The sequence below is a fragment of the Babylonia areolata genome, chromosome 7, assembly GCF_041734735.1.
Source record: "Babylonia areolata isolate BAREFJ2019XMU chromosome 7, ASM4173473v1, whole genome shotgun sequence".
Classification (NCBI taxonomy): domain Eukaryota; kingdom Metazoa; phylum Mollusca; class Gastropoda; order Neogastropoda; family Buccinidae; genus Babylonia; species Babylonia areolata.
The window spans coordinates 13,490,140-13,514,175 of record NC_134882.1 but is presented as its reverse complement, the minus strand read 5'-3'; the positions used below and the strand labels follow the sequence as shown (position 1 = coordinate 13,514,175).

The window sequence follows — 24,036 nt, the reverse complement described above, 5'->3', positions numbered from 1 at the left end:
CGTGGCAGACGGTCAAAATCCCAAAGAATTTTTTTAAATTCCTCTTAACTGAGCTGGTGACTAGCCAGAGCTCCTGCTGCCACTATTTACACCCTGAATCCTCACTAAAACTGGCTGCTGGCCATAGTTCTTGAAGCCTTGTCTTCACCCTAAAAAAGCTTTGGAGAACTCTTTGCTTGCCTCAGTTATCTCCTTACTGTTAACTCACTCAGTACGGCCAGTCCCCTCTTCTCCTCTACACAGACCCCGCGGATGTCCAGTGGGTGTCTGAATGACCCAACCTTTAGCTTCCGTCGTCAGAATTGTGGTATTCTTTGTCAACATTCACCTCTTCAGTATAAGTGCCTTCCGCTTGCAATATTTTGATGGTGGTAATTGGGGTGAAACGCTGTTAACGTCTTCTCTTTCGCCGTTCGTATGGAGAGAGTTAAAAAGTTCTGAGAATATCACTATTCTTCACCTATCCACTACTTCAAGGTTTGTCAACATTGTACATACGCGCCATGTCGCTGCTTAAATCCTGAGATCAAAGACCAACAGTTTTATAAGAAAAAATTGTAACCAGTGAAAATATCTACCCAATCGATATATTTAATGCCAGAAAGATTGCCGAGTATTGTTATTGTCCATCCGATCTCAGCAGTTGTAGATCACGACACAGCAAGCAGAATGGAGAACGCTTTATTTTGGAAATACCGACACCTGTAAAGCGGAAAAGACCCCAATGCGTGTAAAACAGACTGTACGAGGCCCTCGTGTCTTCTGCCTTACCACCGGCGTACAGAATACTGAGGTCATGGATCAGGATGTCAACCTTTCATCTCCATCGGGGGCTTCACTCTTGAACCTTTAAATACTTGAATTCCATTGTCACAATGATGGAAGAAGAAAAAGAAAATCAACAAGAGTCTGTCAGTTTCATTTTCAAGGAGTTGTTAAAGCGTGCAGACTGACCCATATACGTTTCACCACATCTGCTTAAAAAAAAAAAGCATACAACAGAAAACACTGAACTAAAGATCTACCCGGCACGTGTGCTCACACCAAGTACATAGTCTATGGCAGCAAAACATGGACTTGCCGTGTGACGACACTGAACCTAATCCATCTGCGTTGTCTCTGACGCAACTTTGAGCTGTCTATAAGACAAGGTTCCAAACATCAGTGAACCAAACTCCTGAAGTCTGACCTCAGCCACTGGTGTCTCAGATGACTTGGCCCTTTATAGGACTGGCGCAGCTGCCGAGTGATTAAAGTGTTGGAACTTTCAATCTGTGGGTCCCGGGTTCGAATCCGATCACGGCACATGGTGGGTAAAGGGTGATGTTTCCGATCTCCCAGGTCAACAGATGTGCAAACCAACGAGTGCCTCAACCCTGTTCGTGTGTATACGCATGCAGAAGATCAAATACACACGTTGAAGATCCCGTAATCCATGTCAGCGTTTGGTGGGTTATGGATAAAAGAACATACCCGGTATGTATCTCGCCTAAAACGGAGTATGACTACCGACATGGAGGGCGGGGGGAGGGGGGGGGGAGCAGTCATATGCGTAAAAGCCCACTCGTGCACGGGTGAACGTGTGAGTCGCAGCCCACGAACGAAGAAGAAGGCCCTGTTGAGAGGACAGAGAAGGGACTCACTCCAAAGGGACGGCTTCTACAGACAACGTGAGGCAATCTCCAGCTTCTGAATGTCTGCCCCTGCAGTTGAGAGTCCTTTGAAACAAAGACCTGATCTCTACTGCCGTTGATGTACACAAGTGAAAACTAATCGTGAAAGACTCAGCTGCTCAAGGCAAGAGGGGGTCAAGTAAGCTGAGGAAGAGCAAATGACATAGTTCTCCAGGCAAAGGCAGTAGGATAATTCATAGACTGCTTGAGAGAGAGAGAGAGAGAGAGAGAGAGAGAGAGAGAGAGAGAGAGAGAGCATTGTAATTTGTGAGTTCAGTTTCAAGAGCATTGTAAAATGTTCAGTATGAACTGAATTATGGTGTAGCCCATATACATCATTAGGTGGTTCGTGATTAAGTTGCTGAATCACACTGACTGACTGACACTGCATGTGCAGGTTTGGGGACGAGGGGTCCATACGGTTGTTGTGGTGTACCTTGCTGGGTGTTGTCATCGCCAGTCGTCACAGGGTGAGGGACTTGATGGGCAGGACCAGTCTGGGCAGATGGTGCACTGGACCAAAGCCCCCCGCCACAATCATCCGAATAAACAAACTTCGCTTATTCCTCAGATGGTCTGTCACACTGGATAACAATCATCATCATCACCATCATCATCATTATAACCATAATAATGATAATGGACAGTCATAAAGTGCGGGTGAGCTTTTTTTCTGAAATACTGTTTAAAGCGTTTACGTTTTCGTTGTTGTTTCTATTTTGTTGATGTTGTTTGTTTTTTTAATTATCCGTTTGCCGGTTATATCAAATGAGATGTGTGTGTGTGTGTGTGTGTGTGTGTGTGTGTGTGTGTGTGTGTCCAAGCTCTAGTTGTGTCGATATCTGGTCACCTGATGAAAGGAACATTACACACAGGGAAAATGTGTGCAGTTGTGCACATGTCAAATGATTGGTACAAGAACAAACCCAGTGCTTCCTTTTATTCTGAGTTTATTCCAATGTACCTTTTAAAATTTACCTGTATGCTAGCTGAATTGGTAACATAGGCAGCATTGATTTGAAGTTATGTACCTTGTAAATGGAGAGAGTTACCACGTTTTCTATGTGTTAATCATTTGTTCTCCTGGGTTGATTGTTTATATATTATGCAGTTACGTAATTCCAGGTCTGTTCAGTTGGATTTAGACAATTTCATGTTTATGTGTGCAGGTTGTCAAACGTGGGGATTGGCGCTTTCATGATTTACGTGATTGTGGACGTGGGTATAGAAGACCCCAGTAAGTTGAGGTCTCTGCCCGGCATCTTTGCCTTCATCCTTGTCTGCTTCCTCTTTTCAACACATCCCTCCAAGGTATTCCATGCACTCCTCATTATCTCTGTCTGTCTGTCTGTCTGTCTGTCTGTCTGTCTCTCTCTCTCTCTGTACACACACACACACACATATATATATATATATATATATATATATATATATATATATATATATATATATATGTGTGTGTGTGTGTGTGTGTGTGTGTGTAATGGACTAAGTAGTGGTAAGGGGTTGTTTGATTTATGAATGAATTTGGATAAGAGAATTAAAACATTAAAAGAATAATTTTGGATCTATTTTGTTGTGGATCAGTTAAGGATGAATATCCTGTCGGCGACGCCACTTTTATCTAACTGTGTTAACCTGAGTGGTATATCATGAAGGGGTTACAAAAGAATTACTGATTTAGACAGGATAAAAAGAGAAAGGATAGAAAGCCCCTTGCACAGGCCAAGGACATATAGAGGCCAGTTACAAACGTTTTTTTCTTCTATTGTTTATTTTACAATATTAAGAAGAAAAGAAAGAGGATGAGAAGACAGTGCAGTGGAATGTCAGGCAGCGGACTGTGTGTGCGACACTGAGTGTGCATTTGAAAACAACGCTATGTGAACTGACGTGCTGGGCGCCAACCGCTTTCAATTCAGATTCGAATTTGAATAGTGTTACGCTACACGAGTTACCTCCAGGACACCGTCACTGTAGTAAAACTGTCATACACTTCATGGCATGTGTTGTGAGTTGAACTAAGGTTAACATAGCCAGCTCAGTACTTGGCTACATCTCCCCCGATCTTTTGAAATCCATCGTCCGTGATGGTTGATTAAAAGTTATTCTTGTTAGCAGACTTAACTGAGCATCAAACAAGATTTTTGGGTCAGGTAAAGGGAGACAATAAAGCTGATAACAAATAGCAAAGTGAAATTTGAAGTGACTGCAACTTTCTTATGAACTATACCTTACTTCTATATTTCTCGAGGCCTGACTAAGCGTGTTGGGTTACACTGCTGGTCAGGCATCTGCTTGGCAGATGTGGTGTAGCGTATATGGCTTTGACCGAACGCAGTGACGCCTTCTTGAGCTACTGATACTGATACTGATATATCCAAAGTGGCATTAGCCAGGTTTAGTTATGGGTTTGAACTTAGTCCAATGCATCCTAACTCAACTTTGAACAGTTTGAAAAACAGAAGGGATCCCAGTTAGGTTAATGAAAAATGCAGTTGGAAAGCATTCAATTTTGTGCCCATCAATCTATGTATCAGCACTGTCAGTGTCACAGCTCGTTGGCGATCGTTGTGCGTGTTTGTGTGCTCTTCTCTTTTCCTTCCCTTCTCCTCCTTTCTCTCCCCCCCCCCCCCTCTCCCTTCTCCCCCCTCTCTCTCCACCTCTCTTTCACCTCCCTCTCTCCTTCATGTGTATGTACGTGCATCTCTGAGGATATGTGTGTGGCATGTCCCTTCTCTTAAACATTTTTTTTTAACTCTGAGCGAGTTCAGAAACTTATGTAGTTTGGGAGAAAGATTCCCCTTGGCGGTTGATGCCAAGCTCTCTCAAGAGACGGGTCACCATTCCAGCGTGTGAGTTGTTGGGTGCCGTCTGTGAAGTCGTGGGGCGTTTCCTTCTTACCCCCTTCTTCGGTGTGTGTTGGTGGTGGTCTGTGTGGGTCTGTGTTTCCACCCTGGGCCAGTGGTGAGCCTATTTACCTGGTGACAGATTTTCCTGTGAAATTTTCTCCCCGTGCCACTACCTTAAACGGATCTCCAGGACGACTCTGGAATGGTCCTCGTACCCCTTCAATCTTGTCCTTCCCAAGTTTTCCTCACGCCCGCTCCCACTCCACACTTCCAACGCACCCCTTTCCAATTTCCCATTGTCCCTCTCACCCAGACCTTCCCCAGCCATCGAATTTGCAAGTGCCATGTGTCTTCAGCTGTCGGGAGGAATTCTAGGCCTGTGAACTCTGGCAGCATCGTTGAACTGAACTAGTGCTGCAGTTGTCTGCGACTGAAGTACAATTGTGTTGTGGTTAGACAGGGAAGGGTGGGGGTATTTATTTGGTTACCAATGCTTTGATTCGTCACGAATACTTATTTTGCATAACCACAGTAAAACAATGAGCTGAACTCTTGTGTGTTTGGGTTGTCAGGACGTTAGTTAGTCTGGGAAGGGGTGGGGGGTACATGGCCAACCCCTTATGGGTTGTGACAGTCAGATATACATGTAGAGTGGCATATATGTATAAAAGCATAGCAATAAGAAACTCTAGGGAGAGCTGGACAATACAAGGTCTTCAGAGAAGAAGCCCCCCTCAGTCAAGTTTTTTAGCCCAAAACTCCTTACACTCTAAGGGGGCTGGGCCACACCCAGGTCATGACTCCTGATTGCCCTTGTATTGCCTTCTTTTTTTCTTTCTTTTTCCTGGTCCTCAGCAGGTTCGAACCAGCACTTCCAGGGTGGTTGCCACTTCAGGACTGAGTCACCTTTTCTGGCAGAAGTTGGAACCACTTAACTATCATACGCCTAGTTTGAGTAAGGAAAATTCTTATGAAGTTCACTTTCATACCTTTTCGACCAGATCCAGCTGGAACACGTTTCTGCTGCTTCTGGCATTGCCTTGAGAGCCTATGTCCGCTCTCTGCCAGAAATCGACAGCTGTTTCATGAGGCTGTAGGCAGATGTGCTTACAAACCCTCTTGCACCAATCTCTATGGCTAGGACTTTGGCTTGGAAGCCAGATTCTCTCAGGCTGCTGGCTAGACTAGCATACTTCTTGGTCTTGTAGATGTGGGCTTTTTCCATTCTGCTTTTGTATGGCACAGTGAGCTCAATCAGAATCGCTTGTTTCGTTGGCTTGGAGTGGAGTACTATGTCAGGTCTTATGCCGCTCTTGCTGATGATTTCCGGGTGTTTCTTCCCCTTTGTAGTTCAACTGTGCATTGCCAATCTTCAGCACCATCAAGCAGCCCACGTTTTCATGCTTTGGATGTTACAGCTGTTCCTGGCCAGACTTTGCTGCATTCTGCAGAGTGGAACTCTGCTGGAACTCCTGGTGGGGTTGGGCTTCTTGGACAGTGCTCACCACGTGTGCAGTTTCTTTTAGCACTTGGTTGTGCCTCCATGTGTACCGTCCTTGGTTCAACGCTGCTTTGCATGAGCTGAGGACATGTTCCACTCTTTGTTTGTCATTGCAGAGTAGGCACGCAGGGTCATCTGCTTTCCCCCATTTCACCAAGTTTGTATTCGAGGGAAGGAAGTCGTACACAGATCTTAGGACGAAGCTGATCCTCAGAGGGGCCATGTTCCACATGTCACTTCAGTTGAGGCTCCTTTGGAGTGCATTTTCTCATGTTGTTCACTGCCCCTGCTGGTCTTGCTGGACTGCCTTTTGGACTCTTTTATCCTCTTCTTTTTTGATCTCCTCTTATGATTATGTCTCTTTCTGCTTTCCCCTTTGCCTGGACCACCATTCCATCTTTGTCGATCCCAGGCCTTGTCTGTTGGTTTGGGTGTGTCCTATTATTTCCTTCGTCATAAGACTTTCTTTCACTGCATTGACTGCCTCCCTGACTTTCCATTTCCTGCCAGTCTTCAGCTTGGATTGGTTGGATCTCACGACACCGTCTCTTGAGTCTTTGAGCATGCTGAGAAGTCTTGCCTTCCCTACCTTGTATTCTTCGACAAGGGACTTCAGAGGTATTTGCTTGGCAACAGTATAGTGCCACATCAGTGAGACCATGTGGGATACAAAGCCATCTGCGTGTGTACTTGTTGATCTTTGCCTCGACTGCGCTGCAGCTGATATGATATATCAGGAGAGGCCACAGGAGCTTTGGTATCAGCATTGACTGCAGGCACCACACTTTTTATTTGACAGGAAGGCCACACTGGCCTATGATATGCAGGCCTTCTTCTGCTGTCAGCTTGGTTTCCTTTCCTCATATTGTATCTTTAAAGGACTCATCATACCATCTTCCAAGGCTCTTGACTGGTTCATCTGACACCGTTGGAATGGCTTGGTTGGCTACAGTGAATGTGATCATTTCAGCTACCTTTCCACCGTGATTCCTTTGGTTTGAAGTTCAACTAGCTCGTCCAACCACTTCAATATTTCATGGGTGTCATCCTCTGTTTTTGAAAGGACTGTTGTATCATCCATGAAGGCTTTCAAAGGAGGTATCTGGTATCCGTTACCTAGGTCGGCTCGATCAGTTCTCTTCATTGAGGCTTTCAAGATCACTTTCATTGCCAGCACGAACAGGATTGGAGAAATTGCACAGTCCATGGCTATGCCCACTTCCAGTTTGATCCAATCTGTTGTGCATTCCTTGGTGATAACCACATTGAGAAGCCATGGAAATACTTCTTCAACATTCCCCTGATGTTCGTTGGTACATGGCGCATCTTGAGAGCCAGTTGGATCATTTCATGAGGAACTGACCTGTACGCATTTGCCAGATCCAGCCATACCACGTCTAGGTTCTTTTCTTCTGCCTTTGCTCTTTGAATTGCATCCCAAATCATTGTGACATGTTCTACACAACCAGGAACTCATGGGATGCCGCCTTTCTGGACTGACACATCCAGGTACTCATTTTCTGTGAGGTATTTTTTCACTTTTGCAGCCATGACAGAGAAGATTTTTCCTTCAACATTCAGGAGCAATATTGGTCTGAACTGGCTGATAGTACTTGAATTCTGCTCTTTCGGGATGTACATGCCATCAGCTATCATCCACTAGTTGCTGATCTTCAGTTTCCTCCATGCTGATCTTATCACTCTGTGGAGCCACTCAAGGACTTTAGGACATTTCTTGTACAGCAGGTACAGTATTCCGTTTGGCCCTGGTAATGATAATAGCATAGATAACAGCGACATGAATTATAGTAGCATGTTAACAGACATACTTTGCATTGCTCAGACCACGTGACAAGCTAGATCACAGGTTAAGTAAGAATTTAAAAATAAATAAATAAACATGAATTTTGCAGAAATATCTGACATGAAAAAACATAAAGCATTGAAAAGGCCATATGACATTGATAGGTCATAGGAAAGGCAAACGTAGACTGAAATGAAAAAGAAAAAAAGAATAAATGATGCATCCAAACTGTTCTTGCTGCAAAATGTTTTTCTTCAGTGTCAGTGCACTGGTAATGGTGCATGTGAGGTCAGTCGTAGGGATCACCTAGGTGTAGGAGCTGGGAGTGGAGGCGGCTCTGGTGCAGCTTGCATGATGGAGGCCCTGGGTTTTGGGCCTGGGCCTGACCAGCCACACACCACTGTCAGTGTCAGTGTCTGACGCCTTGCTGTCCTGGCAGTGCAGTGGAGCTGGATCTGTTGGCGTGACAGCAGGTAGTTGTTGGCTGGACCTCTGCTGCATGGTGCTGACTACAGGTGGGCGTCACCTGCATCGCTGGTTTGGTGCTGGAGCAGCTGGCGGCAGTCCAGGTTGCCAAATGTGTGTAGTGGCAACACACTGGTTGTGGGCAGGAACTGGAGGCTGGTGATCAACCTTCTTTTGCCTGGCTTGTCCCAACAGTGGTCCTCGGTGTGCCCAGACCTCTCACACCAGACACATTGTGGAGGGTCTGGGGCCCAGTCAGCAGCACAGTGGTGAGGATGAAGTACTGGTTCTGGAAGATGCGGCAGGTGAGATGGCATGGGGGACTGCTGCTGCTGTTGTCACAAGCTGGTGACCTCAGATGTAAGTGTGGCCAGCTGAGCTTCCAGATGGACAACAGTGGTGTTGTCCATGCCAGGGCAGGTTTCTTTGGCGTCACTGTCCTTCCGCATCCATTGCTGGGCCTCCTTTGCTGCCTTGAAGGTGGTGTCAGGGTGGTTTTTGATGAAGCGCCTAACGTCGCGCCTGAATACAGCTGGCTGAAGACCTCTGGCGAAGGCATCGTGGAGGCTGGTTGCTGGCACCTGCATCACCCCATCTTCAGCCTTGTTGACCTTGGTCCACAGGTACTGAAAATGTGACGTATACTCTGCCACTGTCTCCTTGGGCTGCTGCTGTCTGGTGAAGAAGGCAGTGGCAAGGGCTGTGGCGTCCTGCTGCTTTCCCCAGTTCTCGTCAAGAACTGCAAGGATCTTGGCTGGGGTGTCCACGTTGATCTGCTGGTGAGCTCAGCTTGCAAGGGCTGAGATCAGCCAGAGAGAGGCTGTCACGTCATCCAGGGGCAACAGATGGAGAATCAGTCTGGCTTCCCAGATGAAGTCGTCGACCTCCCTGCCAGTTTCCTCACCGGATAGCATCGGGAGTTTGGGCAGGAAGTTGGTTGGTTGAGCCATGTTTGTGGGGCGACGTTTCTTTTCGTGGACTTGGTGTACCTGCTGCACTGTCTTCTCTCTTCTCCTATGTTAAAATAACCTTAGGTGACTGTTAATACAGCCTCTTGTCCCTGTGTGATCCTAGCTCACAGCACCAAGTTGTCACAAACTGAGTGGAAAGGTGGTTTGATTTGATTGAATTTGGATAAGACGGGCTGGGCGCCAATTCAGTTTCAATTTGAATTTGAATAGCACACGAGTGTCCTCAAGTCAATGGTTGGACACCATCACTGTAGTAAAACTCATCCACTTCATGGCATGTGCTGACAGTTGAAAAGGTAAACGTAGCCAGCTGAGCACTTGGCTACATCTCTCTCTCTCTCTCTCTCTCTCTCTCTCTCTCTCTATATATATATATATATATATATATATATATAGATAGATAGATAGATAGATAGATAGATAGATATACAAAAACAAAACAACAAACACGTCTATCCATCCATCTGTCTTTTTTAAAGTTAGTTCACCATTAGATAATATCAATAATGCTGACCATTCCCTGTTGCTGCTGCTACTGCTGCTGCCATCAGTGACACAAACACTGCTGCTGCTGGTATTGATGATAATGGCAATACAAACAATGAAGTGGCGATGACTCCGATAACGATGATATTGATTTTAATGATTGTGGTTGTGATACTAATGATGATGATTGTGGTGGTGGTGGTGGTGGTGGATGAGATGGTAGTGATACATGGGATTGCCAAACTGACATAGGGTCAACTTTGATGGTGTCCAACTTATGGTGATGGCAGTGAGAAGAGATGGTGATGATGATGAACATAATAATGTTGAGGAGGAGGATGACGATGATGGTGATGCTGCAGGTGAACTGGCACACCATCTACTGGAGTCTGGGCCTCCAGTTCATCCTGGCAGTGTTGGTTATGAGGTGGCAGGGGGGGAAGGAGGTGGTGCTGTGGATCCAGACACGGCTGGACGGGTTTTTCGCCAACTCCAAGCCTGCAGCCAGGCTGATTTTCGGGGAAACCTACGCTGACCACTACATGATTTTTGGGGTGAGCTAAAGTTGTTGAGAATGTTATCAGACACGTAGGTGCTTGCGTGCGTGTGTATGTGTGTAAGCGTACGCGCGCGCGCGTGTGTGTGTGTGTGCACAGACAATGGACCATGCAAATTGTGTCTGTGTCCTGCAGGCGATGCCCATCATCTTCCTCACCAACGCCGCACTGTCCATGCTGTACCACGTGGGGGCCATGCAGTTCCTGGTGCGAGTCATCGGCAACTCGCTGCGTTTCGTTCAGGACACTACTGCCATAGAGTCCACTGGAGTTGCTGCTTCCATCTTCATGGAAGGGGTGAGAGAGGGCCGTGTTCTCTGTCTGTATCTATCTCTCGAACACGTCTTACCTGAAGCCACAGAACAAATTTATATTTCACGGTATCATTCGCAACGATTTGTATTTCCTAGTCATTCTTGTCCATATTGTAATAAACCTTCAACTGTGTTGTAATACATTTCTAGTCATAAGACTTTGAATTCATACTTCCAATAAGAACGAATTCGTACTTCCAATAAGAACATCATATGTTATTCCGTTTAGCTTTCACGTAGAAAAACAACAACACAGAAACTCTTTTGTATGTATTCAAACAACATGATAGTTGAGGAAAACGTGCGCAGGTGACAACTAAGCGCTTTGGGTCACTTCGATTCTCTTGGAGGGAGAGAACCTGTACCTCATATCATGACTGCAGTTTTGTCCCCTGTGGCCTCGTCAGATATCTGGACAGCAGCTGCAATAAATGATTCCCTCTGACAGGTCATCTAGATACTATTATTTATCATGGCAGGGGAAATCAGAATTCAATGACATATAAAAGCTGTCCGTGAAGGCTGATGTAAAGAACAGGAAGAAAAAATACAACTAAATGTACTGTGAAAAAAGAAACAATTTCGGAAATAATGGAATTTCTCACAGATGATTTATTTTTGCAATCTTATATTTCGGAATCTAAAAAAGGATGCAAGGGAGATCACAAAATTAATGCATGTCAAGCACGAGCGGTCAGCTCAACGCAGTTGTAATCACCAAGCATTGTCAGGCAAACCAGCACTGACATAATGAAACGGTTGTGTATAACAGCCTTCACTTGGATATCTGAAGAGATGTTATCCACAGCTAGTTGTCAAATTTCGTTCGAACAATATGTTGGTGGAGGAAACCAAATGCAGGTTACAACAAAACTCTTCTTTCTTTCACACACACACACACATACACATACATACATACATACATACATACATATGTATAGAAAGAAAACCATGTTTACATTCCATAAAATTTTGCTATATTTTTTTAAGCATATTATCACACGGGATTTAAAAAAAAATGATAAAACCCATTCTTTAAACTTCATTGCATCCGTCAGATTCAGAAAGTGAAAAGCGGACAAAAAGATAGGTAAAAAAAAAAAGAAAGAAAGAAAAAGCTATAGAAAGAATCAAGAAACGAACCACATGAAACTCATTCATGAAGGAATTGTACTCGCAGGTACGCTCAGCACATTAAAAACATATGCATACGCTCAATACATTACAAACATATCTATATGCTAAATACATTCCTAGTATAATAATACTCTCAATACCTTATAAATGTATATGCCCACGTCAAGAATTGAAAGACTTGAAACACATGAAGCATTTTAACTTTCATGTGCACTCAATGCAAGTGAAATAAGTATATGTGTATGTGCACGTCGTCCATAACTGATGAGTGCTTGTAACGCTGTGTTTTCAGTCCACTGCTTTGCTGGCTATCCGGCCTTACCTGGGTGGACTGACCAGGTCCGAGATGTTCGCACTGGTCACAGGATGCCTGGCCTCCATTGGCGGAGCCTTCCTGGCCATCTTGGCACAGATTGGGGTGAGTGAGTCATCCACAGATAGTGCTTGACGTCCTTCACTGGTTTGTCTGCAGCATGCCATAGTAACATTATGTGGCGTGTTCAACAAAGGTAAAGTCAGCGTTTTAACTTACGGAGCCGTGTGCTTGGGAGGAAAACTGGACCAAACATGACAAAGACAGGTTGGAAAAAGTCATTTGGAAAGCGGGTGACAAGACACCTTTAGCGACATGCACACTAGAAAACTGACTGACAGACTAACCACAATTTTGACAGACAAAACACGTCCACTTCATGATAACATTATTAGCAGACGGTCAGACTAAGTGGCAGATTCAGAGCTCCACGCCCAAGAATATCTCGCTACATTAATTCATTCATTCCTACAGCCATTCGCGCACACAATCAAAGCATCCAATACACTCACTCATGGGACTGTGAAACAAATCACACCCCCACCCGCACTGAAACAACTGAACTTCACCAGCAGGCGAGTGCATGGGAGCAGACATGCGTGTATATGGGACTGAGTGGGTGAGTATGGGCAAGCGTTTCTGTGTGTGTGATCGGAAGTGATTTAAAAAAAAAAAAAGAATTTAGCTTTAGCTTTATGTAATGTACTGGTTTTATTGGCGTGACATATGTTGTGTGCGTGCGTACGTGCCTACATGCATGTGTATCTGTGTATGTGCATTTTACTCATATATACGATTTATTTCCGATATATATATATGTGTGTGTGTGTGTGTGTGTGTTGCTGTACATACCTTATAGTCTTAACGTGTGTGTGTGTTTGTGTGCGTGTATGTATGTGTGAGTGTGTGTGTGTGTATGTTCGTGGGTGCGCGCGCACGATATTTTAGTTATATATACCTTTTATTTGTAGGATGATTTTATTTTCAAATATTTTTGTGCAATACCCTATTGTTTAAACGTGTCTATGTGTGTGTGGGGGGGGGGATGGGTGCGGGGGGTGGGGGGATGTTTTAGTCTATCGTCAGCTTTTGGGAATTCTTATTTTAGAAGTTTTAATCTCTTTTTATGTTGCGCATTTTCATTTTATGTTAGTGTTTACAACGAGCCTGTGATTGCACAAGTTAATTTCCAGGTGGATTAAGATGTTTTTGATTTGATTGAATTTGAACTATCTACAATAATGTGTATCAGAATAAGAACTTGATGTTGGTGTTAAGACTTTTTGCAAACGAATACATTCGGTGATTTTATACTGAAATGAAAATGATGTTATATCGAAACAAAAGAAACATGCACAAACAGGGCTGAAAATAGGACGGTGTGTCTACAACTAGAAGTAAATGCGTCCAAAAAACAAAAACAAAACCCGTGGTGTATACTGTTGATAAACTCGGAAACTAAACTGTTTCCTGCCTCAAGCAAGCAGTCTTGGCAAACAGATCTTCGTTCGCAGACGTGCAGACGCAGAAAGAATCCTAAGGTACGTTCAATACGTTGAAGCGGAAATTACCTTGACAACTGTACATTTGCTGATAGATAAAACTTTTGTCACCCTAACAAAGCCAAAGTTATTAACAACCAGTCTCACCTAATGCAAATAGAAAAGTGATATCACCCATTCAACATTTTAAACTCGAAAATCTATACGCCCTGCAGTTACCCAGCTGGCACAGCGTGACTGACAACTTTAAGAATCTCTTGTGTCAGCAGAACGATCAAAGATTAAAGAAAAGCAAACCCTTTCAGCAGAAATAATCAAATCAACCGCGTTGCTTCCCTTAGACCAAAGGACATAACCACTGAGCTGACAATCAGCTGAATCGTTGTTGTTTTGCAGCTCACTGTTTTGCAACAGTTATTTACATACTCTAAAACTGCACCATAAAAAAAATAATTAAAATCAGTCACGTATGCACACAGATAATTATGCTTGAAACAATACTGCAGAACTGTCATTTTCTCCCATCCAGATTCCCATAGAGTTCATGTTGCCGGCCATGGTCATCAGTGCCCCCGCCACGTTCACTGTGTGCAAGCTGATAGTGCCCGAGACACGACAGACCAAAAAGGTCTCCTTCAGCGGGGATCTGCCGCCTGACATGTACGCCTCTCTCTCTCTCTCTCTCTCTCGCAAAACCTTGTAAAATTGCAAAACTGAAGACATATGCAAAACTATTAACTGTTTCTGAATAGATAAATAACAAATTGAAATAATATATTGACCATAATTAGATAGGTAGTATAAAAGGTGGGTGGCAAGATAGGAACAGGTAAATTAAATCAAAATGATCACGATTTTGTGGACGTGTTGGCTATGGGCCAAGCCCCAATCAATTAGACGTCTATGGAGGTAGTATAAAAGGTGGGTGGCAAGATAGGAACAGGTAAATTAAATCAAAATGATCACGATTTTGTGGACGTGTTGGCTGTGGGCCAAGCCCCAGTCGATTAGACGTCTATGGTAATCTCTAATGATGTCAGGATAAAACAAAGGTCGTGTGAATCTGGACTTACGTAGATGCATTAAAACAAATCATAAAAAGAAGCGCATAGATATTCAGAAACAAAACACAACAAAACAAAAGCAAACATGCCATGATCTCTATGAACAGAAACTATGGATACGGAGAAATTGGATCACACTGTCAGCAGCCTCTTTTCTTTTTTTCTTTTTTTCTTTTTTTTTTTTTTTTTTTTTTTTTTTGAATATCAAAACATCACGACACTTTTCCGTTTCCATATGATCTGGTGCTAAAATAGCACGTTGATATCCACTGATATGTATCTTTTCCCAAGCAAAAAGCTTGGACACGTTTTCGTTTGGGTTTTTTTTCATACATTACCAATCTACTGACACAATGTATTTTTCTAAATCTGTAGAAACAAGCACACCAGGTGGATTATTTCTAAGTAGTGTAAAATATAATACATATAGTTCTTAAGTTATATACAGCATACCTACCTGTCATAAAACCGATCTGTTCTGGAGGTGCGGGTCACAATTTGATACGAGTCCCACTTTTGTTTGAAGGCAAGATGACACAAACAGTTGTGGGCCGATTTTCTCGGAACTTGTTAGAAGTGAAAATCATGGGCCAGAAAAACGTGGATAGATAGATACATAAATAGATATATAGATAGATGTGTGTGTGTGTGTGTGTGTGTGTGTGTGTGTGTAAATATGGTCTGGTATCCTCCTTCATGCCTTTTCAGGCGATACTCATCCATTCTGGAGGCGGCACAGGCAGGTGCATTAAGCGTGGTGAGTCTGGTGGCCAACGTGGTGGTGAGTGCCTTCGCCCTCTTTTCCCTCATCGAATGGATCAACACCACCCTCACCTGGTTCGGCCTTAGAGTCGGCATCCAGCAGCTCACCTTGGAGGTGAACTCTCTCTCTCTCTCTCTCTCTCTCTCTCTGTGTGTGTGTGTGTGTGTGTGTTACTTCTGTCATTATGTCTTCTTTTCTCACTTGCCTGTGAAAGTAGATGGAATCAGTGTGGTCGCACTTCATCAGAAAACAGACACAGGGTGTTTCTGTACAATACATCACATACAGAGACACATGTACGTATACACACCCACCCACACACACACACACACACACACACACACACATATGCACGTACTCACGTGCGCACGCACGCACGCGCACACACACACAGCCCGTACGCGTACACTCACACACACACACACACACACACAGCCCCCCCCCCCGCCCCCCCCCCCCCCCCACACACACACAAAACAAACAAACAAGCACAAACACGCACAGACACACACACACACACACACACACACACACACACACACACACACAAGCAAGCACGCACAACCCCATCCCTCATACAACAGCAACTACAACAAAGCATTTAACACAAAAGAAAACGAACACCGTAATCAAAACTTATTCAAACAAATCATGGACAGTTCTGATAGAACTGATAGAAAAAAATACCGCGTTGATTACAATGTAGTATGGACAACATAACATACCACACACAAAATAGTGTGCGCAGTGAATTCCCTTCAAAACAACCCGACACAAATCAGCGTAAAGAAAAATCAATGCTGCAGTTCCATGCGGTGGTTCCTGTCACAGCCGTTTCATCCAAAGCCAATAGTTCGTCCAAGATATTTTGCCCATTGCATGCATTATCTTCCAGGAGTTGGTGGAAGGAACTGATATTACAAGCGATTACAAGGTGGGATTAAAAAGGGATACTCAACAGTCCATTTTTTTTATTTACCTTGCTAACACTTTTGAAGCGTGAGCATTAATTCGTGGACTTTGAAAAGGCTTTTGAATCCATAAACAGAAATATCATAATGCCAACTTTAAAATGGTGTGACAGCTAATTCATACAGATGTATTAAAATCATATATCATTATATACCACACAGTCAAAACTAGAGTCCGTTGTGGCGCCAGATTGACAGATTGTTTTATATGTTCATCTGGGGTCAAATAAGGTGACACGTGCAGCCGATTCATTTTCTCTTTAGTTGTAAATGAACTGGCAATAAAAGTAATTGATAATGGTTAATATAGTGCCATGTTTTCACTCTATGCATTTGAAGTGTTTATTCTTTTGGTAGCTGATGATATTTCATTTCAGAAACAATTTTAGGTTTACAAACAAAACTTGATAGTTTACAGCTTGCAGCTACATCTATGCAATTCAAAGTAAATGATGATGTCTGAAAGCAACATCGTAGTATTCCGGAAATGTTGATATATCTAAGTACGATATAGCGGTAGTTTTATGATGGCGTTGGAATGCTTGTTGTTAATTGATGTAAGTATTTGGAAAATCTTTTTCCCCCATCCGTTTCAGTTTTGTTCAAGGAATTTGCAATTAAAGCAAACAATGCTTTCATCGGTTAGTTAAAAATGTCATACATGCCATTTATTCATTCAACTGTTTGATTTTCACATACAACCAAAATACAGTCTGTGTTATTGTTGTTTTCAACTGTGAATCAGATAATTCACTGGTAGGTTTGCGATCACCAAATGATCTTGTTTTTGCAAGCTGAATAAAGGCTTATAAAGGAAGAACAAAAAAAACAACAACATCGGTAACGAAAGTTTGTCTTTGTTTGAATATGGATTTGACTTTATGTGAATGTATATACATATACGGAACTTTCTGTACAATAAAACCTAAATTTTACAAATATCCCTCTCTATTTAAGGTTGTTAATGACGTCAGGCAATATCAATGGCATGTTCAATCTCTCTCTGAGATAAACTGATACTTCGTAAAATTATATATAATGCATGGTGTAATGTTCAAACTTACTTGCTCTTTCATTTCCACGAGGTGTATTGTGTTGACATGAACTTCTTCACCATTCCCGATTCTGATCCCGATGCTCTCTCACTCTCTCTCTCTGTCTCTCTGTCTCTGTCTGCCTGTCTGTCTCTCTCTCAGATATCTATATCTCTCTTTATATATATATATATATATATATATATATATATAATTGTATATATATCTGTGAATATATTAACTCGCCTGATGTGTGTTCTTTTTGTGACCAAGCGCTATGCTTGCTCCAATATTTGCCTCACGCACAAGCTGTATTAGCTTGCCTCACGCACAAGCTGTATTAGCAGACGAGTTTTCCCTCTTAACCCGCGCACAGGATTGTGTGACGTCACTCCGCTTACATCATTTTGTCCTCGCCAGGCCACCTGCTCGGCCAGTGTCGCATCGCGGTACGTCATTGGCTGAGAGCAAACTTGTGTTTCTGTTCCACTGTAATTAATTAATACCTCTTTTGTCAGATCAGTAAACTACAAGTATTATATACTGGCAGAATCGTCGCAATTCCATCTTTAAGTCTGTTCCATTTATGTTTGCCTACGTTACACTGATTTAACGCAGTTTTTGTGCCGTACCCTATTAGAACCACTCGGGACACGGCTACATTTTTTACCAACACAAAAAATAATGTCCTCTCTCTCTCTCTGTCTCTCTCTCTCTCTCTGAATATAACTATCACCACGGCCGATGAGCATTCTCTCCTTCCCCAACAGAAAATCCTGTCCTACGTCTTCTTCCCATTCTCCTACCTGATGGGCATAGACCTGGTGGACTGCCGGAACGTGGGCATGTTGATGGGCTTAAGGGTATCATCTTCCAACTTCGTGGCCTTGCTGAAGATGGCGGATCTGACAACCAACCGGGCCAAGTTCCAGCAGTATTCCCTGCTGCCTAACGCCACTGTGACCTACATCGGTGACAACATTGTGCTGGATCAGTGGAACGTCACCCTGTTCGACGGGTACATCTCGGTAAGAAGGATGGGAAGGGTGTCATGCTCCTGCCCCAGGTTCCTGTCAGCAACTCACAAGCATGACGAAAGAAGTCTCTTGTTAGTGATGCTCAATAAAAAAAATAAATAAATAAAAGAAAATCATGAATGCGAAAACATGGACAAAGAACACAATTTTCAGTGAGAATTTGGCAAAGTTTGTATTGAACAAAAATGTCGGTACACATAGATACGTACCTTCTGAATTTCCACATGCCTAAACCTTTTCTTGTTTCTGTGGAAACATGTCTGAGCACTGGCAGTGAAAAAGTGGTAATAGGATTGAAGGAGTCTTTTCTGGGAAGATGAAAGTTAGTTCTAATAATTTTAAAGATAACTTCAGTAGCTGTGATTGCGAGCCTGCTCATCATGTTTTGATTTATTTTCATGACCCACGCAAGGATCACTCTTGTCCGTTGTCAACGCCATCCTCAATATAGACCGAATTTAACTTCATCTCAGTATGTCTCATTTGATTTTATAGTAAATTGTCATCGTATGTTGGTCTTTTTGCTTGGTGTGTTCCGGAAAGGTACCATTTTCCTCCAATATAATCAAAGATAGGATAAGGGAAAAAAAACACTCAATCGTTTGTTATCAAAACGGCGCTGTTGTTCTATTCTTCTTCGTCATTCTCTGTATCTTCCTCTTTTGCATTGTCTTCTATTTGCGATTCTCCTTGTTCATGCTTTTTTCCTGTTGTTTTTTTTTGTCCAGAGGCGGTCGGAAGCTATTGCCACTTACGCACTGTGTGGGTTTTCTGCAGTACTGTCCTTGTTCATCACTCTCAGTGTCGTTGCCACCCTGCTCCCCAGTCGGCGACCCTGGCTGGTCAGCATGGCCATCCCGCTTCTGGTGGCCGGCAACCTGGCCAACTTCATGTGCGGCTGTTTTGCAGGTCAGTGCTCCAGTGGCTTCTGACAGTTGGGAAGCTCTGGCATAACGGGGTGGGATTTGCCTTGCGGTAATGATCATAGTTTGTGCTTGTGTGTTTTAGATCAGAAGACTCGCCATGATATACTTAATATAGATATTTGGATATTTGAGACTCTGAAAGAGAAACACAATCCTCGCCTCCTCTCCCCATCCCATCCTCATTTCCCTTGTTCTCCATTCTGTCTAGTTGTGGGTGATGTTTTAAGTCGTAGTAAACGTAGAACAGCTGAAAACAGACAGGCATATCTACGCAACCATATCGCGCGCAATGTAATGAACGTATGTGTACACGCAAGCACACACCATCACCACTGCCCCACTCCCCCTCGCGCCGTCCCCTCCCCGCCGCACCCCCAGCCCCCCCCACCCCACACACACACACACACAAATGTAAGCACGCAAACACATGCATGCACGTGCATACAAACACACACACACACACACACACACACACACACACACACACACACACACACGTGTGTGTGCGTGTGTGTATTTCCTGTGAATCAGCCGCACTCGTTACAACATTATGATGATCTGTGTTTTGCAGGTTTACTGGCTGATCTCCAGTGAACTGCCCTCAGCCCAGTGTGTAAGACACCCTCAGAAAGTTTTCTGTGGATATGTGCACTGTTTGTGCACCGCCATGTCGATGCAACATGTACCCGACAAGGTACAATAACATCCTGTTGAGGTCAAGACAAACTTATATATATGAAGACCAAGGAACAAGACACTCTTTGTCACACACGATATCAGTTAGTGACATCAGCAGCTCTCTCTCTCTCTGTGTGTCTCTCTAGCATGTAAGCGATTCTTGGGAGTGCCAGTGAAAACACCAAAGTGGTTTATGGTGATCTTGGTAGATATCCGTTATCTATAAACTCGTTATTAAATGTTATAAGGTACTGGTTGAGAATACTACAGATGGATCAAAATAGATTGCCTTACATGGCTTATCAGATGTTGCTTGGATTAGATTTAAATGGAAAACAGTGTTAGGCTTCTCAAGTTAGAGAAGTATTATGTACAACAGGTTTTAATTTTGTGTGGTTGCAACATGGTGTTGGTGATGTGAAAGGATTTCTTATTACTTTCAAGCAAAGACTTATAGATATCTTCATTCAAGAATGGTCGCGTACTATTAGTGATAGAGACAGATATTCATGCTACAGATCATTCAAAGTTGTATTTGAAAAAGAAAAATACATAACAAATGCTGATGAATATTGTTTCAGAGTGGCGTTGTCTCAGGCCCGATTTAATGTGCTTCCTTTAAATAACAATGTTAATAGGTACACTGAAAATGATGTTTTGAAGCATTGTCCTTTTTGCCAAGGTGAACTAGAAGATGAATACCATTTGTTGTTTGTTTGTTCTGTATATAATGATTTACGGACAAAATTTCTTCAAGACTGTTTAAACATGTCTCTTAGTTCACTTCTCCGATCAAACAACAAGCTGAGAAATTTCATGTATCAGAATTTATTTTCCATGCGATCAAAAGGAGAAATCATACACTCAGACCTAATTAAGTAGAATTAATGTCAACTCCATGAACATTATGATATTGTGTCATCTATTCAAGTGTTACAATACCCCTTCCCATGCCCACCCCCAGTTCCCTGGTTTTGAATTGCGGCCCATGGCCAAAGTTCATTAAAACAATTTCGTTCGTTCCTTCGTTCTCTCTCAGTTGGTTTACGGAAGCAACTGACCAGTTTGTGTACTACTGCAAGTCATTTGCATTTAAACGTGAATACGGATAAAACGAGTTTTTTCGTAAGGGTATTTGGCAAGAAATAAAAGATGGTCGAATAAAAATGAAATAATAACTATAGTTAGTGTGTTTTAGTACCTATGTATTTAGTTTTCAACAAGACTCATTTTTAACTTAGCATGTCAAGACATAGTTAATAAAGCAACGGAAGCAGTAATTATAATGCTACATATTTTGTGTAAATTAGATTGTAGCTTGTTTAGTGTATTTGTCATGTTATTTATTTTTTTAAGTTCAGCCCTAGTTTGAAGCAGAAATATGGGCAATGGAAAATAGCGATAGAAAAAGTACTCTTACTTACAGTGAAACGGTTTCTGAATGCAGACAACCGAACTCAAAGTGATGAGCTGAGTGTAGGTTTTGAGGTGCGAGAATTATGAGTATGTATGATAGGAAGAAAAAACTTCAAGGAATTAAACTTTTAGTCGGTAATTATCTTTAATTCAGTTGTATGCATGTAATTATATTCGGACGACTCGACGGTGATCGATCTGTCCACACAGAACAGGTGACTGAACAATATTATTCTCTTAACATGGCCAAGAAATGTTATTACTCAGATCAGTTTTAATCAGTGTTTTGACATTGAATATGTAACCATCCATGTCTTGGACGTTTTTGACTCACTTGTGTAAACAAAGTGAGTCTAGGTTATAATCCGGTGTTCGGTTGTCGGTGTGTGTGGGGGGGGGGGGGGGGGGAGGGTGTCCGTGGTAAACTTTAACATTAACATTTTCTCTGGAAATACTTTGTCTGCCAATACAAAATTTGGCTTAAACATAGTATGAACAAAAATCTTCACAGTCATACCAATAATAGGTTGTAAACTTCCCGAATTAAGCCGCATTTCCGTAACATTAACAGTTTTATTTCGTTAAGGTTCGTTCCGAAATCCGAAAATTCTAAAAACCGCTTCCCACTGACTTGCTGGAAGGTAGGTTGTGTTTGGTGAGAAGACATGACCTCGTATTTCTTGTTCACACTTTAAAAGAAAAAAAAACCTAATTCTGGACAGAACGCATACAGTTATACTAACTACACCATCGACTTGTTTACTGCATATAAATATCCTAAAGTGGACACTGAACTAACTGGAATGAACATAAAAAAAAATTGAATGGATCGTTTCTTTGTCACCCCGTTGTAGACTGGTTCGTACAAATTTAAAGATCTACCATGGGTTGCGATGTCCTTGAAGCGAATCATTAAAAAAAAAAAATCAAATACCAATATACTTAAAATTCATCAATCAAGTGACTACTGTGTACGCGTGTCATTACTATGGGTATATATTTTGCACGGAGGCAAGGAGATACAAATGAAGGATGTCGGTTAATGGTATCCTTGTTCACAGAAAACTGAGAGGGTCAGTCACATCCCCGTGTCGTCCGCATCTCTTTAGAGGTCAGTCAGCAAACCCCCGACACACAGAACATGCAAAATATAGGAAGGACCCGAGTGCGCTTTCCACACCTAGAGTTCAAGAGAATATTTTTAAACTGGTCAGCTATTATCAGATCAGACTTGTCATTTCCCCAAGTGCGCAGAACCTAAGATTTTATTTCTCTATCAGTATCCCTAGTTGATCTCCGTATCATTTATCATTTACAGTTTATTAAGAGGAATTGACATTTTGGATTGGATACTGCAATCGTCAAATTGGTATTCGTCAAAAACGTCACAGTGCTTCATTGAGACAGTGTGCATTTCAAAAACCTGTATAAATAGAAGATGAAGTGTTTTTGTGGAAATGGTTACGAGTTGGAATCGTTGCTTGAAACAGTTGAGAAAAGAATTTTGTATTTGTTTTATTATTATGTTACAGTTTGCTTTTCTCTGTGTTATTTTGTTATCTTCGCATTCCTGGGATTTCTCCGGTTTTGTTTTGGAACACAATATGAATTCACGATGAAATAAATGATGAACTGACAATCCACCTGTGTTTGTTATCTTTGTGAGAGCATGTGTATATCAATCACTCTACAAAGCTAAACCCACACAGTGCAGACCATTCTGTTACATGTAAATGACTGGCGTATTCACTGACATAAGAGACAGAGGGAGAGGGAGAGAGAGAGCTGAAGTGAATTTATTCAGTATAAGGTCAAAGGAGTGCAAACAATCCACAAACACTCCAGAAGACAGGGGAAACAGTAGCTTATTTCCCTTTAACTGTCAACAATTGCTGAACAGATGAATCCACGTATACATTCGTATATACTAGATTTCCCTTTTAAAGAATTTGTTGCTTTTTTCGGTTAAAAAAGGGAGGGGGGGGAGGTTCACGAAAACAAAAAAGTCACATTCTTCATTGTATTCTGAAAGATTCGTTTTTACCTTTTGAACACTGTTTGTCACCGTGTCAAGATTCAAGATTCAAAAACTTTATTACTCAAGGATAAAGATTTTAGGCATTGCCTAGTCTTCCAATCTGTCCTTGTGACAACAAACACAGTACGACACAACAATAATAGCAATGGTAAATACTACTACTACTACTATTACTACTACTAATTATGATACTAATCAATGCACCATCATCATCATTATAAAAATATAATGAAGGGAACACAGTCACACACTCACACCCACCCACCCACACACATATGCACACACTCATCTCCAAACACACACACACCCTTATGCATATACATATTCAGTTGCACATATACACACATGCATGCATATGTCTACATGTACATACATATATGTATGCTTATGCATACCTAAACATAATTAGGTGTCACTGAGTAGTAGAGACTTTCTGACCCACGGAAAACCTCATAAAACAAATATTGCAGTCATTCACCTACCGGTGGTGAATTCCATGAAGGCAGCACTGAGGTAAGTCACAAAGCCAGAGCA

General features: G+C 42.4%; 1 protein-coding gene across 1 annotated transcript in view; it reads left to right on the top strand.

Annotated features, from left to right (window-relative positions):
- Positions 1-23,103, top strand: part of LOC143283728 (putative transporter YutK) — a 28,360-nt gene extending 5,257 nt beyond the window's left edge. Inside the window, exons 3-12 of the mRNA XM_076590008.1 lie at positions 2,071-2,247; positions 2,843-2,984; positions 10,115-10,306; positions 10,445-10,606; positions 12,053-12,178; positions 14,105-14,235; positions 15,348-15,516; positions 18,178-18,435; positions 19,173-19,353; positions 19,942-23,103. Coding sequence (XP_076446123.1) covers positions 2,071-2,247; positions 2,843-2,984; positions 10,115-10,306; positions 10,445-10,606; positions 12,053-12,178; positions 14,105-14,235; positions 15,348-15,516; positions 18,178-18,435; positions 19,173-19,353; positions 19,942-19,964 — 1,561 coding nt within the window. The 3' untranslated portion in view covers positions 19,965-23,103. The remainder of the gene's footprint in view (positions 1-2,070; positions 2,248-2,842; positions 2,985-10,114; positions 10,307-10,444; positions 10,607-12,052; positions 12,179-14,104; positions 14,236-15,347; positions 15,517-18,177; positions 18,436-19,172; positions 19,354-19,941) is intronic.
- Positions 23,104-24,036: the final 933 nt, after the last annotated feature.